We start from the raw sequence: 16,668 nt of genomic DNA, 5'->3' as shown, positions 1-16,668 counted from the left end.
GTCATCTGAGAAATCCGTTTGTATAAAAATTGAAAGCTTCTGAATCGACTCCCAGTTGATGGATATCTTGCATGTGAATTGTTTTCCAGCATTTTCACTAGCAATTGAGGGCAAAAGTCATTGATTTTATCATTAATCTTCTGGAAGGAGAATTATAATTTCTGTATACTAAAAGCAGTCATTTCCTGTATTGATTATTTACACAGTATTAAGTATATTTGAACCCCCTCCAGTGTTCTTGCCTGGAGAATCCCAGGGACAGGGGAGCCTGGTGGGCTGCCGTCTATGGGGTTGCACAGAGTAGAACACAACTGAAGTGACTTAGCAGCAGCAGCAGCAACAAGTATATCCGATCTAATAAAATCACTCTGAACTTAAAAATTTATGTAACAATTTTTAGCAAAATATTGAAGTTTTCTACTCCTTATAGCAACAGAACCTTTATATTTTTAGCAAATTCCATAAAAATGAACATGAAAATATCATAGAAAGTCATTGTATGAAGGGTTATAAACTCATCTCAGCAGCAACCTCTGAAGTTTCCTACTTTTAAAAACATTTCCTGCTACAGAATCACAGTCTTTTATCTCTGCATTTGCTTTGAATAATTTAAGTATTTTAATAACATAGTGTCCAGAGAAAACACCAGCTATGACTGGGCAAAGACTAGGTAATTTTACAATAGTTGTGAAATTGAGATAAAACAAATTAAGGACAACCATTTTAAATGATTTATTTTTATTAGTATCAACAATTTCCCACAACTCTTCATTCCCCTTCAATTATCTACCTTAGGCATCGCATTACTTTCACAATCTCTTCCTTTCCTTGGTAGTTTGACACTATCCCCTAATACTTTGATCACAGGAAACAGAATCTCTGTCACTCATGAAAGCAAAATGTCCCTTGCTCACCCTCTGAATACTATCAATACAGTGTTAACAAATGAAACTAGAAGAACTGGTTTGAAGAATCTTGTAACACATTAGAAGAAAGAAACGCAGCAGATTTATTGACAAAAAGCAGTACGTCTGAAGCAGCAAGAGGTAGAAATTCAATATTCATAGAAAATTCTGCTTCTGTTTCCAAGAGACTGCAGAAGGAACACCAGAAAGTGCAAAGGCACAGACGGAGATTTTTCAAGGCAGAACTGTATGAGGCAGGAATTCCTAAGTGAGGGAGTTACTGGTGCATTTTCTCATATTACGGTCTGTACGTTGTGTTAGAGCATATGATAATGATGTGCTGTGGTCATCCCTAGACTAGGACGTGCTAACCATTACCAGACAGTGCAGCACAGAGATCAAGCTCCTTGGTTCGGACTTAGATTGTTCATAAATCCATTTACCATATTTTGGCTATATGACTTGGACCAAGTTATTTCATTCATCTACACTCAATTTCTTCCTTTGTAAAGTGTTAATAACGATAATAATAATAATGTTATGCTTTTCAGGCATAGTTTCAAGCTTAAATTATATGATAAAGATGTCAGTAATGCAACAAAAACTATTGTTATTTTAGATATTTGTTGTTGTTCAGTCACTAAGTTGTGTCTGACTTTTTGTGATCCCATGGACTACAGCACAGCAGGCTCCTCTGACTAAAACATCCATTTTCTTTTTAATTTATCATCTCTATTTTACTAAAATTTTCTGGCTTTCTTTGTACTTTTATAGTTGACAGATTTCTCCCTGGCTCAGTAAGTGACCAAAAACACTTTGGATTAGTGGTTTGGGTTTTTTCTGTAATGGGTCAGCTCTCCAATAACTGTAAATCTAACCTATTCATCATGGGTTTTTGCCCATTTACTAATAAAATGGACACCTCCCTAGATCATCTTTTTTTTGCCTGAATTAGGTTTCAGTGGCTAGGCCTTCCTCATCAAATGGGTTTGAAAAAAAGCTGCATCGGTTCTGCTAACGTCTGGCATTTTCAAAGAGGATATAATTCTCCGCCTCTTACATCTGTGTCTTGGTTTTAGGCAGCACCTCCTCTTAGACTCATTGACTCAAAGGCCCTGATGCTGCAAAAGATTGAAGGCAGGAGGAGAAGGGGACAACAGAGGATGAGATGGTTGGATGGCATCACCGATTCGATGGACATGAGTTTAAGTAGGCTCCAGGAGTGGCATGCTGCAGTCCATGGGGTCACAAAGAGTCAGACACGACTGAGTGACTGAACTGAACTGACTCCTCTTAGACTTCCAGCTGCAAATTTGAATGCTTGGGTGACTAGGATACTTTCATTATTACTAAATCAGTAAGTTCTCATTCTGATAATATACAAATAATTATTTTCTGTAAAATGATGGCTAAATAAATTTCTATATTATTATTTCTTTCTTTAATTTCCACGTAGGAGACGTGGATTTTATTCCTGGGTTGAGAAGATCCTCCAGAGAAGGAAATATCAACCCATGCCAGCATTCTTGCCTCGGAAATTCTATGGACAGAGGAGCCTGGTGGGCTACAGTCTATGGGGTCACAAAAGAGTTAGACACAATTTAAGCAACTGAGCAAGAACAATACAATCCATGGTCGGTTGAATCTGAGAATGTAGAACTGCAAATATGTAGGTGACCAATTGCAGAGGGTTAGTGCCCTCAACCCCCGCCTTGTTCAAGGATTAACTGTATGCCAAATTATGAACTATTTATATTTTGTTCCCAGAAAAGTTGTTCAAAAACTGTGAATCCAAAGATACATTTAATAAAATAGTATCCTGATATTCTCACATACCTTCATTGTAGTATTCACAATCAAGTGCTAAAAGGATAAAAGAAGAAATGTTAAACTCAATAAGAATCTGACCACTTATCTTGAATACATGCAAAATATGATTTATCAATAACCAGGTGAAAGAACTCAGAATGACATCATTATCTGGGAATTTTCTCTGAGCTAAGAGGATTCTTTAAGACTACTGTGTAATAATTTATTAAATTTCCTAAGATTATTTTACAAGTAGGCAAATATATTAGCCAGTCTATAGTCCGCTGAAAGTGTTAAAATCATAAGCTGTTTATCAGATGATATACTATCTATAGGAGTAAATAAAAAGTTTAAAAGGTCAAATCTGAATACAAATTCAAAATGATGTTTTTAAAACAATGTTTCTTACCACTAGAACAGTGGAATTTCATAGCCATAAGAGAGTTATAAACAATTTCTCCAAGGATGGTACATAATCTATAGTTCAAATGCTACAGTGATAAGTCAAACACAGAACAGAAAAACTTACTTCAGTTTCTTTTATAAATCCTTTAGCTATACTACAATTCATGTACCTCATCAAAAGAATATAAAATTTACTCATCTTAAATTTGAGTTCCACGAGTTCCATGGTATCATTTCTAAGATAGGACAACATGACTCTCCTCATAAGCATCCCACCTAATGATGATGCTCTAATTCGGGTACTCACAACAAAGAGTAGACGATCTCCAGTGAACAGAAACCCCTTCCTGACAACACTTGTATGCATAAGCTGCTACGCTTGTGCATAAACACTCACAATCCCCACCAAGATTACAGTTGCACGTGTCTTCATGACAGTTTTTAGCAAAAGAAGTGACATCGATCTGCAATGAAGTAAAAGATAAATTAATTTCAGAATGTACTAACTACAGTTGATTAAAATTCAGCCTTCTAAAAGAAAACTAACTGGTAGATTTTCAAACTTTGCTGTAATCAGCGTAACACTGCCACCTAGAGAGTTCTAAATGTCTCAAACCTCTATTTGCCCAAATGAAAAAAGAATTTATTAGGCAAATGTAAGATCAAAGAACTAGCAAAACAGGGAATAGGACTGACAAATACAATTTCAATATCTTCAATACAACAGATTCATATTTTGTAGAAGCTCATTGTTTCATTACTGGCATATTTGCATGACATTAAAAGAATGTTCTGCTTCCAAATGTACTGTTTTTAATAATATCTTAAACTGCTTTTAACACTTCTATTGGGACCTAAAATTGTTATGTTGAAAAGACATTTAGAAAGTTAATGTCTAAATAAATTACATTCCATCTTGGGATGTGCTTCTAAAACTATTTTAAATGTGCCACTAATAATCATTTTGGGTTAAGGAGAAGAATGCCATTCGGTGTTGTTCTCCGAAGAAAACTGAGCATTTATAGCTTTGATAATGGACATAAAAATGTTTTGTAAGCTGAAAAAGACCATTAACAAATATTATGTACAAATGTACTCTGTTAATAAGATGACATGAGGAAGAACGTAAATTACCTAATGTGCCAGTTCTATAGAAAAACAAATTACCAAATCAGTCTTCCTAATAAGGGTTAGGTAGCATACCTAACCAACGGGCAGCTAAATTATTTGTCTAGTTAATCTCAATATTATAGACACTGCTGCTGCTGCTGCTGCTGCTGCTGCTGCTGCTAAGTAGCTTCAGTCGTGTCCGACTCTGTTCGACCCCATAGACGGCAGCCCACCAGGCTCCACCGTCCCTGGGATTCTCCAGGCAAGACCACTGGAGTGGGTTGCCATTTCCTTCTCCAGTGCATGACAGTGAAAAGTGAAAGTGAAGTCGCTCAGTCGTGTCCGACTCTGTGCGACCCCATGGACTGTAGCCTACCAGGCTCCTTCGTCCATGGGATTTTCCAGGCAAGAGTACTGGAGTGGGTTGCCATTTCCTTCTCTGATAGACACTGCAGTACTTGTTTAAGTTGGAAAGTTTAATAAAGTATTCACTTACCACATTGCGACAAGAAGCAAAAATATCACTGTACAGAATGGAGCATTCTTTCTTGGCATAAGGAAATTTGTTTTGATGTGCCTCACAGGGTTTAAATGATTCAACCGGGGTTTCGCACTGTGGAAAAAGTTAAGGGAGAAAAGAAAGTTTTTAATGAGGAAATTTCTGAAGCTGAAACCAGAGTAACCTAATCTGACTTCAACCACTACAATCATATCTAATATATTCTCAGTCTTTTAGACAGACTTTACCGAAAGCACCTGCGCTCAGCCAGCTCATGTTAATAGCATATGTTATTTTTGAAAGTTTAACTAAATTTACTATTAAAACCATGACAATATTAGAGAGTGAAGTTAAATAATTTTTAAACTGTCAACTTCAGTGTTACATGACTAAAAATTTTTCATAAGCAAGTTATTCTTTTTCCTTTATTTTCACATCTTTCATTTCTATCACAAGCCATCCTCGGAGGAGTCACATATACTCAGGCAGCTACAGTTTGCCTCGCAGATACTCAGCAATTTGGTCTCTGCCTCTCCTAATACACCTCTCTCAAACTGGCCTGGAAAAGGTGATCATTGATCTCCTCATTACCAAATATAAAGACAACTTTTCAGTCTTCGTCTCATCTGATCTCTCCCTGTCTCTGACTGTTTAGTACTTTACCCTTCTTACACGGCTCACGTGTTTCTGGTGGCAACATTTTCCGGTGGTTTTCCTCCTGATTCATTCGCTGCTATTCCCCATCCTCATTCCACTTCCCTTCTCTGCAAGGCTTGACCTTCAAGTCTTTATTTTTTTCATTCTATACTCTTCTCATGCCTTCAGCAGACTCTGCGACCCCATGGACTATACAGTCCATGGAATTCTCCAGGGCCAGAATACTGGAGTGGGTAGCCTTTTCCTTCTCCAGGAGATCTTCCCAACCCAGGGATCAAACCCAGGTCTCCTGCATTGTGGGCGGATTCTTTACCAGCTGAGCCACAAGGGAAGCCCCCTGTATGTAATAGTAACTGCTGAATCCCAGGTCTCTTTTCTGAAATCTCCAAACTTGGACATTTCCATATTTCCATCCCAGATCTCTTTCCTGAAATCTCATTTCCACATAAAATCTCTGTCACTTCTCTCTCAACATATCCTGACCTGTACTTTTCTTTACACCACTGTCTTGTCCCCACTACCCCCTACCACCGACTTTCCTCTTTGCCCTGTCTTGTGGAAAAGCACCAGTGTCTAATCCAGGAAGACAGGAGACTTTCTTGAACTCTCCAAATCAATCTTTCATTTTGAAATCCTTTCAACAGAGTCTGGAGCCCAGTTTCAGGTGTCTCTCAAATTTGGACAGTTTTCTAAATCTTCAAAATGTAACATTTCTTAGTTGGATTATAAGCACCTAGCTAGTTAAGAGCCTTCGAGTCTAGATCCTAGCACACAAATATGCAGCCCTGTATTTTGCATTCCAGCCATTCCCTACTTCATACCATTTACCACAGCCATAATGAATTGCACAAAATTCCTGTAAGGTACCATACTCAGGTTCAGTTCAGTTCAGTTCAGTCGCTCAGTCGTGTCCGACTCTTTGCGACCCCATGAATCGCAGCACGCCAGGCCTCCATGTCCATCAACAACTCCCGGAGTTCACTCAGACTCACATCCATCGAGTCAGTGATGCCATCCAGCCATCTCATCCTCTGTTGTCCCCTTCTCCTCCTGCCCCCAATCCCTCCCAGCATCAGAGTCTTTTCCAATGAGTCAACTCTTTGCATGAGGTGGCCAAAGTACTGGAGTTTCAGCTTTAGCATCATTCCTTCCAAAGAAATCCCAGGGCTGATCTTCTTCAGAATGGACTGGTTGGATCTCCTTGCAGTCCAAGGGACTCTCAAGAGTCTTCTCCAACACCACAGTTCAAAAGCATCAATTCTTCAGCGCTCAGCCTTCTTCACAGTCCAACTCTCACATCCATACATGACCACTGGAAAAACCATAGCCTTGACTAGAAGGACCTTAGTCAGCAAAGTAATGTCTCTGCTTTTGAATATGCTATCTAGGTTGATCATAACTTATGAACTCCTTATTGCCAAATTCAGACTAAAATTGAAGAAAGTAGGGAAAACCACTAGGCCATTCCAGTATGACCTAAATCAAACCCCTTATGATTATACAGTGGAAGTGACAAATAGATTCAGGGGATTAGACCTGATAGACAGAGTGCCTGAAAAACTGTGGACACAGGTTTGTAACACTATATAGGAGGTGGTGATCAAAACCATCCCCAAGAAAAAGAAATTCAGAGGGGAAAATGTTTGTCTGAGAAAGCCTTATAGCTAGCAGAGGAGAGAAGAGAAGTTAAAGGCAAAGGAGAAAAGGAAAGACACACCCATCTGATTGCAGAGTTCCAAAGAATAGCAAGGAGAGATAAGAAAGCCTTCCTAAGTGATCCATGAAAAGAAATAGAGGAAACAATAGAATGGGAAAGACTAGAGATCTCTTCAAGAAAATTAGAGATACCAAGGAAACATTTCATGCAAAGTTGGGCACAATAAAGAACAGAAACAGTATGAACCTAACAGAAGCAGAAGGTACTAAGAGCTGGCAAGAATACACAGAAGAACTGTACAAAAATGATCTTCATGACCCAGATAACCACACTGATGTGACCACTCACCTAGAGACAGACATCCTGGAATGTGAAGTCAAGTGGGCCTTAGAAAGCATCACTACAAACAAAGCTAGTGGAGGAGATGGAATTCCAGCTGAGCTATTTCAAATCCTAAAAGATGATGCTGTGAAAGTGCTGCACTCAATATGCCAGCAAATTTGGAAAACTCAGCAGTGGCCACAGGACTGGAAAAGGTCAGTTTTCATTCCAGTCCCAAAGAAGGGAAATGCCAAAGAATGCTCAAACTACCACACAATTTTACTCACTATATATGCTAGCAAGTAATGCTCAAAATTCTCCAAGTTAGGCTTCAACAGTACATGAACCAAGAACTTCCAGATGTTCAAACTGGATTTAGAAAAGGCAGAGGAACGAGAGATCAAATTGCCAATGTCTGTTGGCTCATAGAGAAAGCAAGAGAGTTCCAGAAAAACATCTACTTCTGCTTCATTGACTACCCTAAAGCCTTTGACTGTGTGGATCACAACAAACTGGAAAACTCTTAAAGAGAAGGGGATACCAGACCACCTTACCTGCCTCCTTGAAATCAGTATACAGAACAAGAAGAAACAGTTAGAACCAGACATGGAACAATGGACTGGTTCAAAATTGGGAAAGGAGTATGTCCAGACTATATGTTGTTACCCTGTTTATTGAACTTCTATTCAGAGTCCAGCATATGAAATGCCAGGCTGGATGACTCACAAACTGGAATCAAGATTATGGGGAGAAATATCAATAACTTCAGATATGCAGATGATACCATCCTTATGGAAGAAAGCAAAGAGGAACTAAACAGCCTCTTGATGATGGTGAAAGAGGAGCATGAAAAAGCTGGCTTAAAACTCAACATTCAAAAAACGAAGATCATGGCATCCAGTCCCATCACTTCATGGCATATAGATGGGGAAACAATGGAAACAGTGAGAGATTTTATTTTCTTGGTCTCCAAAATCACTGCAGATGGTGACTGCAGCCATGGAATTAAGACGCTTGCTCCTTGGAAGAAAAGCTATGACAAACCTAGACAGCAAAGTACAGACATTACTTTGCCAACAAAAATGTCTGTCTAGTCAAAGCTATGGTTTTTCCAGTAGTCATGTATGGCTGTGAGAGCTGGACCATTAAGAAGGCTGAGTGCCGAAGAATTGATGCTTTTGAACTGTGGGTGTTGGAGAAGGCTTTTGAGAGTCCCCTGGACTGCAAGGAGATCCAACCAGTCCATCCTAAAGGAGATCAGTCCTGAATATTCACTGGAAGGACTGATGCTGAAGCTGAAGCTACTTTTGTCACCTGATGTGAAGAACTGACTCTTTAGAAAAGACCCTGATCTGGGAAAGACGGAAAGCAGAAAGAGAAGGGGATGACAGAGGACAAAATAGTTAGATGGCATAACCGTCTCAATGGACGTGAGTTTGAGCAAGCTCCAGGAGATGGTAAAGGACAGGGAAGCCTGGCATGCTGCAGTCCACGGGGTCGCAAATAGTCAGACATGACTGAGCAAAAACAACCACTATGCTCAGGCTTCCCAGGGGACGCTGCTGCTGCTAAGTCGCGTCAGTCGTGTCCGACTCTGTGCGACCCCAATGACGGCAGCCCACCAGGCTCCTCCATCCCTGGGATTCTCCAGGCGAGTACTGCAGTGGGTTGCCATTGCCCTCTCCCCACGTGGTGCTAGTGGTAGAGAACCTGCCTGCCAATGTAGGAAACGCGAGACATGGGTTCAGTCCCTGGCTTGGGAAAATCCCATGCAGGAGGGCATGAGAGCTCACTCCTGCATTCTCGCCTGGAAAATCCCATGGAGAGAGGAGCCTGATGGACTATAGTCCATGGGCTTACAAAGAGCTGGACACAACAGAAGCAACTTAGCACAGAGGCACCGTATCACTCTAGACTTCCTGATGCCTCCTAAAGGGCTGCTCCTTCCTTTGCTGCTACCCTCTTTCCCATCACCTTCAGTTTATAGTGCCTGTGAGTCTTGGGAGAATCAGCTCAATGGCATCTTCCTTTGACCACAAACTCCGTGTTGTATACACGTATATCAAAGCACCTGTCTCATAGTGCCATTGTTAACTTTTCTACCTCATCTGCTAAACTAAATTCCCAAGGTCAGTGGCTGTTTTAATCATATTATGTGTTCATATCTCTTGGAAAACATTAAGTGCTAAGCAGAACTTACTGAATGAAATTTTTTTTTTAAATTTTCAGCTTTGTCCATTAGGTACAAATGAGTTTAAAATTCTTTGGTCTAAATATTTAAGTATGATTATAAATTAAGTATTCCTTAATTCATTTTATATCAAAGAATAAAATCTTTATAATTTTTAATGTAGACCACAATGAAATATACTGCTTAAATTTTACTAAATTGGGTGAATGTTTAACCTCAATCCCCTTTTAATTTTTTAAAGAGATTTAGATATATTAGTAAACTAGGCAAAATAGTAAAACAACTAATCAAATAGTAACCAACCAGGAAATTGTAGTTGCAGACTCTATTTTTAGTTAGAAAAATAGGTTTGAAAAAGAAGAAGAAGAAAAGAATAGAACAAATTCCCATTTTGACTGTTTTCTTAGTTCAGCGTTTCTCAGATTGTATCCCATAGAAAACTATTTCTTTGAGAACTGGTATACAAAAACATAAGCTCTGTGTCAGTAACTTTGGGAATTCCTTCAAACACATCCCTCTCCTGAAGGCATATAATGCCTCAAGAAATCCTTCAAAAAAGAAATATGCCTGACTTAATTCATCCTAGCTGCTCCCTAAGGTAGTGGGCTATGAATTCACTCTTTACCCCACCCCACACACAGCCATGTCTGGAGAACAAATGTTAAGAAATTCTTTCTTCATTTATTCATTTCCTTGAGTTGACAAAAGATACATCACTAGAAATACAAATACATTGAAAGAGTGTTAGGAAAAGCATGAAATTAGAAGATGAGAATTTGAACATCATCTCTGTGACTTTCTGGATACACAATAGTAGGCAAGTAATTTAACCTTCCTAAGCCTCAATTTCTTCATCTGTAATATGGAGTCAATACCCTTTATATTAACAGATTGTCACAAGGATTGCATGAGAAATTAAATGTAAAAGCAGTTTGACTTTGTCAACTATAAATTACTAACAAATATTACATAAAATAGTATTACCTAAATAAGTTTTCCTGTAAGAATAAAATGTTTTCATGGGTAAGTACACCAGAAAATATTTGTTTTGCTCTAAAATATATATATTCCACTTACCTGTCCTAATGCCCAACTATCTCCAAATACCTGGGCATTTCTCACTTCCAAGTTATTGGATGTAGTCATGTCATTTGAAGTACATTTGTCAAAGTTTCCACATAATCCGGATAATTTGTTCTAAAGTAAAAGAAAATTACCATGAAATATTCTATATTCATTTCAACATTTAAGGACTAAAATTTTAAACATCTAAAATAATAAAAATATCTAATAATATTTGGCACAACATTTAATAATAAGCAATCATCAAAACAATGTAAAATATAAATTGAAAAGAACCATAAATGATCCAGACTGAGTATTCAACCATTAATGGATAAAACAAACTAGTACATCCATACAACAAGAGTATCATCCAGCAGTAAACAGGGACAAACAATTAATTCATTCAAAAATATGAATGAATCTTGAACGTGTTTCATCAAGCCAAAGAAGCCAGACCCAAAGGACTATATATTGCATGATTTCGTTTATATTGTATCCAGAAAAGGCAAAACTATACAGTGGCTGCCCAGGGTGAAGGGTAAGAAGTAGCCATTTGACAATAAAAGGGCAACACAGAAGAAATTTGGAAGCTGACAGATCTGTTCTTTCTAGAACTGTGGTGGTAGATACACAACTCCAGGCATTTGTTGAAATTCATAGAACTGCAGATCATAAAAATATATTAATTTACATTTTTAAAGAATTTTACTGTATGTAAGCTTTAAAATATCCAGAAAATGGCAGAAAAGATGGAACACAAATTGTAATAAATCAAACTGTATTACAAACAATATCATATAATCATGCCGTAGGGAGTGGGAATAAAAGAAGCTAAACTAAGTAACTTCGGAAAACTGGATACTGTAAAGTTGAAGTTAAAAAGAATGGTATGCAACACTTGGTAAAGTTACTCTTCCTTGGGACCTGAGTTAGTTATTCTAAAAATATAACATCTCTCAAAATAAAACATCAATCATTTTATTTCCATAAAACATTAAAAAGTCAAGTGTAATTTCATCTCTTGTATCTCATTTGGATTGACCTACCAAGTAAGTTGACTTACCTTCCACTGTGGTCCAACTTTGATATGGATGGTTGTCTTTTTATCCCAAAGAATAGTGATGTCTTTCTCTGGAAAGTATACTACCATGTAGTACCCTGCCTTCCACAGCTGATATGTTGGCTTATTTTCCAGAAAAAAACCTGATTGTTTCTTCAAAAAAAGGGAAAAAACATAATAAAGAAAAAAATGAATTTCTTATTTTCTCACCCAAATGCAAACATTAATTAAATTAATATCCGTCAATAAGTATCTATGTACTAGTATTTTTGCTTAGCCCTATCTTTCCTTAATTTTATAATGAAAGACAAAACAAATGAATAAAATAGGAAAAATATAAAACTGATAACAAGACACAAACTGGTAGACAGGCTCCAGATAGATAAATGGGCAAAGAGAAAAAGGTATTTCAGTTATACAGAAGAGCAGTCATGGCATGGGGATACAGTACATTAGGTGGATCTGTTAGGGGAAGCACACTGACTGAAACCGCGCACCCTGGCCAGGCACCATAGTAACCATTTGCATGAGTTGTTTTATGACAGGAGGTTCTGGTAAGGAACATGGAACTAATAAGCCTCCACCAACCGGAAGAGTTCAGGAAAGGTCAAAAGGAGACACCACATGTCCAACCACCTCCCAGAATCCTCCTCTCTGGCATCCATCTTGGCTGAACAAGGCATGCACCACCAGGAAGGACTCTGAGTCAGAATGATTAGCTAAGGACAACCCGGAAACTAATCCCATCACCATAAAACCAGAGATCGCAAGCCACATGGTAGAGCTGTTCTCCTGGGTTCCCTTATCCCACTGCTCTCCACCCAGGTGCCCTTTCCCAATAAAATCTCTTGCTTTGTCAGCACATGTGTCTCCTCAGACAATTCATTTCTGAGTGTTAGACAAAAGCCCAGTTTCGGGCCCTGGAAAGGGTCCCCCTTCCTGCAACAGATATACCTGCTAACCCAGCAATTCTATTTTGATGGTTAATAAATATGATTGAGTACCAAAAATGTCAATGGACATGAATCTGAGCAAACTCCAGAAGACAGTGAAGAACAGGAAAGCCTAGTGTGCTGCAGTCCATGGAGCCACAGAGAGTCAGACAGGACTCAGAGACAACAACAACCAAAAATGTATGACTTTGCATAATTGAAAAACATAAGCACAAAATGTGTGTGTGTGTGTCTATAGAGAGAGAGAAAGAGTTGGTAAGGAGGATGAGGAGATGAATTTCCATCAAAGGAGCTTAGGAAGGCTTCTTGCAAGAGGTAGGACATATACTATTGATCTGTAAGAAATCATGCATAGGAAAATAAAAAGGGATGGAAAACAGAATGAGGAAAGAAACCACTGCAAGCCAAGGGAATAAAGGCTTGAGGGGCAGGAAATTCAAGATTTTTACAGAACTGGAGAAAGCACAGAGAGCTACAGCAGGGATTCCATGACAAGCATAGTCTGAGCCCCTTTGCCATCAAGTCACCCATCACAGTCAATGGCTGTTATTTCAGGTGCAAAATGCCTTCAACAGAGGATTTTGAATAGTAAAGTGACAGACGATGTTTGTGTACTAAAAGAAAATAATGTGTGTGCTAGAAAGGATAATAGCAGGGAGAAACTAGAGATGGAATCCACTGGGAAAATTTAGAGTACCTTCAAACTAAAGTAAGAATATGCAATGTTCTTTACGGGTAAGAGCTATACCCTATAAAAGATTATGCCGACTCTAACACTGAGATTAACTCACAAAATAATTTTTAAAATACATGGTTAAGTCAAAGTAAATAAAGCAAATTTTTAACTAGAAGCAAAATTTAAATTGTGAAGGAGATATGAAATCCTTTGGTTATTTTTTCTCCCAAGTAATAACAAAAGCATAGTTTGGGAAACCCTGTACTAGAGTACATTTTTATAAATCTTTCATAGGGTAAATTAAATAAATTCATATTCACAAGAAGTTTTCAGTCTCCTAGCAGCAGCAGCAGACCAACATCATACTTGCAAGTGCTCAGTATATTGTATAGGACAGTATATATTTTGTTAGTGGACTCTACGTAACCTCATTTCTTTCTGCTTCCAGGTACCAAGTTGGAGTTATGGGCAATGCCCTCAGTACCTGTAAGGGTCTGCATTCAACCTGGAAGTGTACTTGTGTCCAAGTAAGCAAGGCATTTAGTAATAAAGAAAAAACACTATGGCAGGTCAAGAAAGACTACAAAACAAAGGGGAAAAAAGTCCCTGTTTTTATCAAGGGGGTATACATTTTCATTTCACTAGGTCCACAAACTTTCGCCTACCAGGCAGCCATATCACTCTCTGCCATAGAAGCTATTTTTATCATTTTGATTACACTTTTCAGGACCTTTTCATCATCTGATTTGTCTTTGGCTTTATTATCTATCTTCCTCCCTTTGTGAATGTTAGCTCCTAGAAAGATGTACTTTGTCAAGTTTATGGCAGTATCTTCACCTTCTAGATCAAGGGTAACTCACATATTTTTAATACCTTCTTGCACTGGCCTACTTATAGTTCTCAGCTTCCAGCCTGAGCAGCAATAATCAAAGCAAGTAAGTGAAATGTTTGTGGCTTATAGCTCCTTTTCAATCCATGAAATACTTTGTCATGTATTTTCCTATTAAACTTCACTCAGGCTGGTTGACATATCACTGGAACATAAAATAAATTTTGGGATAAGATTATTGGACTTCCTTCAGATTGGTTTTGTATTAGTTATCCTGATGTAAAAGCACGCCCTCTATATTTGCCTGTAGAGCTAAATCCTTCATTTTTATTAGACAGGGCAGTTTGCTACAAGAGAACAGTCCTCTTTGGTCAGAAGCAGATACTATGCTTCTTTCTTTTCAGATTAGGAAGCAAAGATGTCTCTTCTTATAAGAATGAAGTATTATGCATTGCCCAAAATAGAGACCTCCACTTCAGAGGTGAATTACAGCACTGTAAATAAACTCTACTGATGTTAGAAAAATAAATTATAAAAGTAAAGAATTAAAACGTTTAAAATACAGCTTAAATAAACTCATAAGATATTTATATCCTACATACTTGATAAAATTAGAATTGTATGTTAATTGAAAAAAGAACAGGTTTTTTTCCTTCCCCTAAGTGAGCAATCCATCTGCCATAAAATAAATGGTACTTATTTTCACTTTTGACGTTCAAGAAAAAATATTAACCAGGGATTTGTTAGGGTCAAAGTATTTTTATGATTTTTCTTCATCTTCTTTTATACTTCACAACTGATATGAAGGAGATTCATCAACAGCTCCATTCAGGTGAAAACGGGAAGATGAAAGCCACACAGAGCTGCAATTACCACTTCAAAAATGTGTCAAACAGTCTTTAGAAGAGCATTTACTATTTTCAGCTTTTCTTTTTTTAAAAACACATCCTTTTTCTTAGAGAAAACTTTCACTGATAAATGAATATCCAGCTGAAGGCTATCCCAAACTGCAGTAATTATTTCAAAAAGACATCAACATGATTATACAAACTCTGTTTTACTCAAATCTTGATCACTGCCTGACTGGTCTCAACATTTCTGACTAGGACATGAGCTCTGATGTAGGGCACCGATTCTCAAATTTTAGTGTACAGAGGAATTTGGGGTACCATTAAAATATTGATTGTCATCAGCTTCAGCCATTCTAATACCTGAGGCGGAGTTCATGAACCAGCTCTTATCATTAATACTCTAGATGATGTGAATGAAGACTTATTGCAAACCAGACTGAGAAATGCTAATCTAAAAATTCAAAAATAGGCCACTTTTAAAGGCCATATGTCAGATTTATGTTGCTTAATTCCAAAATGTCTTCCTTGTAAAGTAAGTTCAAATGTATTACACAGCCATCCTATCAACTGCCCCTGTCCCTGAGCTTCCTGTGTGAAAGTCAGTGTGGACACTCCTCCCCGAATCTCTTTGCCTCACCCTCCCTCCACCATCCCCATCTACCTCCACCAAACTAAACTGCTCGAGTTCTCCAAACATGCCATTTTATCTTTCAGCTCTGCTCCTTTCGACATGACTGTTCCTCTGTACTATCTTGCTATGCTTTCTCCTCACCTGGCTAACACCTGCTCAACCTTTAAAGACTCAGTTCCAATCATTTTCCCCAAAGCATGTCTTCTGAGCCTTCAAAAATAAGGAGGATGAAGGGGAGGAGAGGAATTTCCTGAAATACGTCTTTCCTTTAACTCTCATATGAACTTAAGAAGTGGGTTTCAGAATCATCCCACATTTACAAATGTGAAAGCTGCAGCTTGGAGGGGTTGCCCAAAGTGACGGCGTTTGCAGGTGACAGAACAGGGGTTCTAAGTGAGTACTAACTGACTCCAAAGGCTATGCTCCTTACAACTACCCTCAACATCCCAAGTTGGCTTAGGTCTTCCTCTTAGGGATGGTCCTGCTTTCCTAAGCACACTCCTACCATCGCATACCACACTGCACAGCCTCATCTACTTGAATGGATCTCTCAACTGAATACAAGTACCTTAAAGGCAAAGCACGGTGTCTTTTCATTGTTGTGGCCCCAATAATTAACACATATTTTGGTATAAAGTAAACATTTGGAATAAATGAATGAGTAAATGAAATTTATTCATTCTTTCAAATTGCACTGGCTCCAAGTATACAGGAGTGAACAAAGAAAACAGTGGTCTCAATTCTCACAGAACTCATAGACAAATAGAAAAGACAGACCACCACACAAGGAATTTCACCGAAGTGTGATGCACATGCTGACGGGGCACTTAAGCACATGAGGAGGAGCTCCTTGAAGGAGATGAGACTTGTCACACAAGAGTAGGCTAAATGGGAAGGTTGACCCAGGTGGGAGCAATGGCATTCATGAATAGTCAGAGGGGAGAGAAAAATATTGAGCATTTGAAGAACTGATAAAAGCTCCAATTTCTAGAACATGGGCTCGAAGCAGAAAGTGAGGAGACGCGGCAGGAGAGGTGGCCACAGCCAGA

General features: G+C 38.3%; 1 protein-coding gene across 2 annotated transcripts in view; it reads right to left on the bottom strand.

Annotated features, from left to right (window-relative positions):
* OTOGL (otogelin like) overlaps window positions 1-16,668 on the bottom strand; it is a 174,071-nt gene that overhangs the window by 66,026 nt on the left and 91,377 nt on the right. For both annotated transcript variants that reach the window (XM_068971075.1, XM_068971076.1), the window contains 5 exons: window positions 11,683-11,832; window positions 10,632-10,751; window positions 4,726-4,842; window positions 3,427-3,583; window positions 2,742-2,768 (listed from right to left, as the gene is read on the bottom strand). In XM_068971075.1, the coding sequence (XP_068827176.1) occupies window positions 2,742-2,768; window positions 3,427-3,583; window positions 4,726-4,842; window positions 10,632-10,751; window positions 11,683-11,832 (571 nt within the window). The remainder of the gene's footprint in view (window positions 1-2,741; window positions 2,769-3,426; window positions 3,584-4,725; window positions 4,843-10,631; window positions 10,752-11,682; window positions 11,833-16,668) is intronic.

Source organism: Capricornis sumatraensis, chromosome 4 (assembly GCF_032405125.1).
Source record: "Capricornis sumatraensis isolate serow.1 chromosome 4, serow.2, whole genome shotgun sequence".
Classification (NCBI taxonomy): domain Eukaryota; kingdom Metazoa; phylum Chordata; class Mammalia; order Artiodactyla; family Bovidae; genus Capricornis; species Capricornis sumatraensis.
This window is presented reverse-complemented; position numbering and strand designations above follow the sequence as displayed.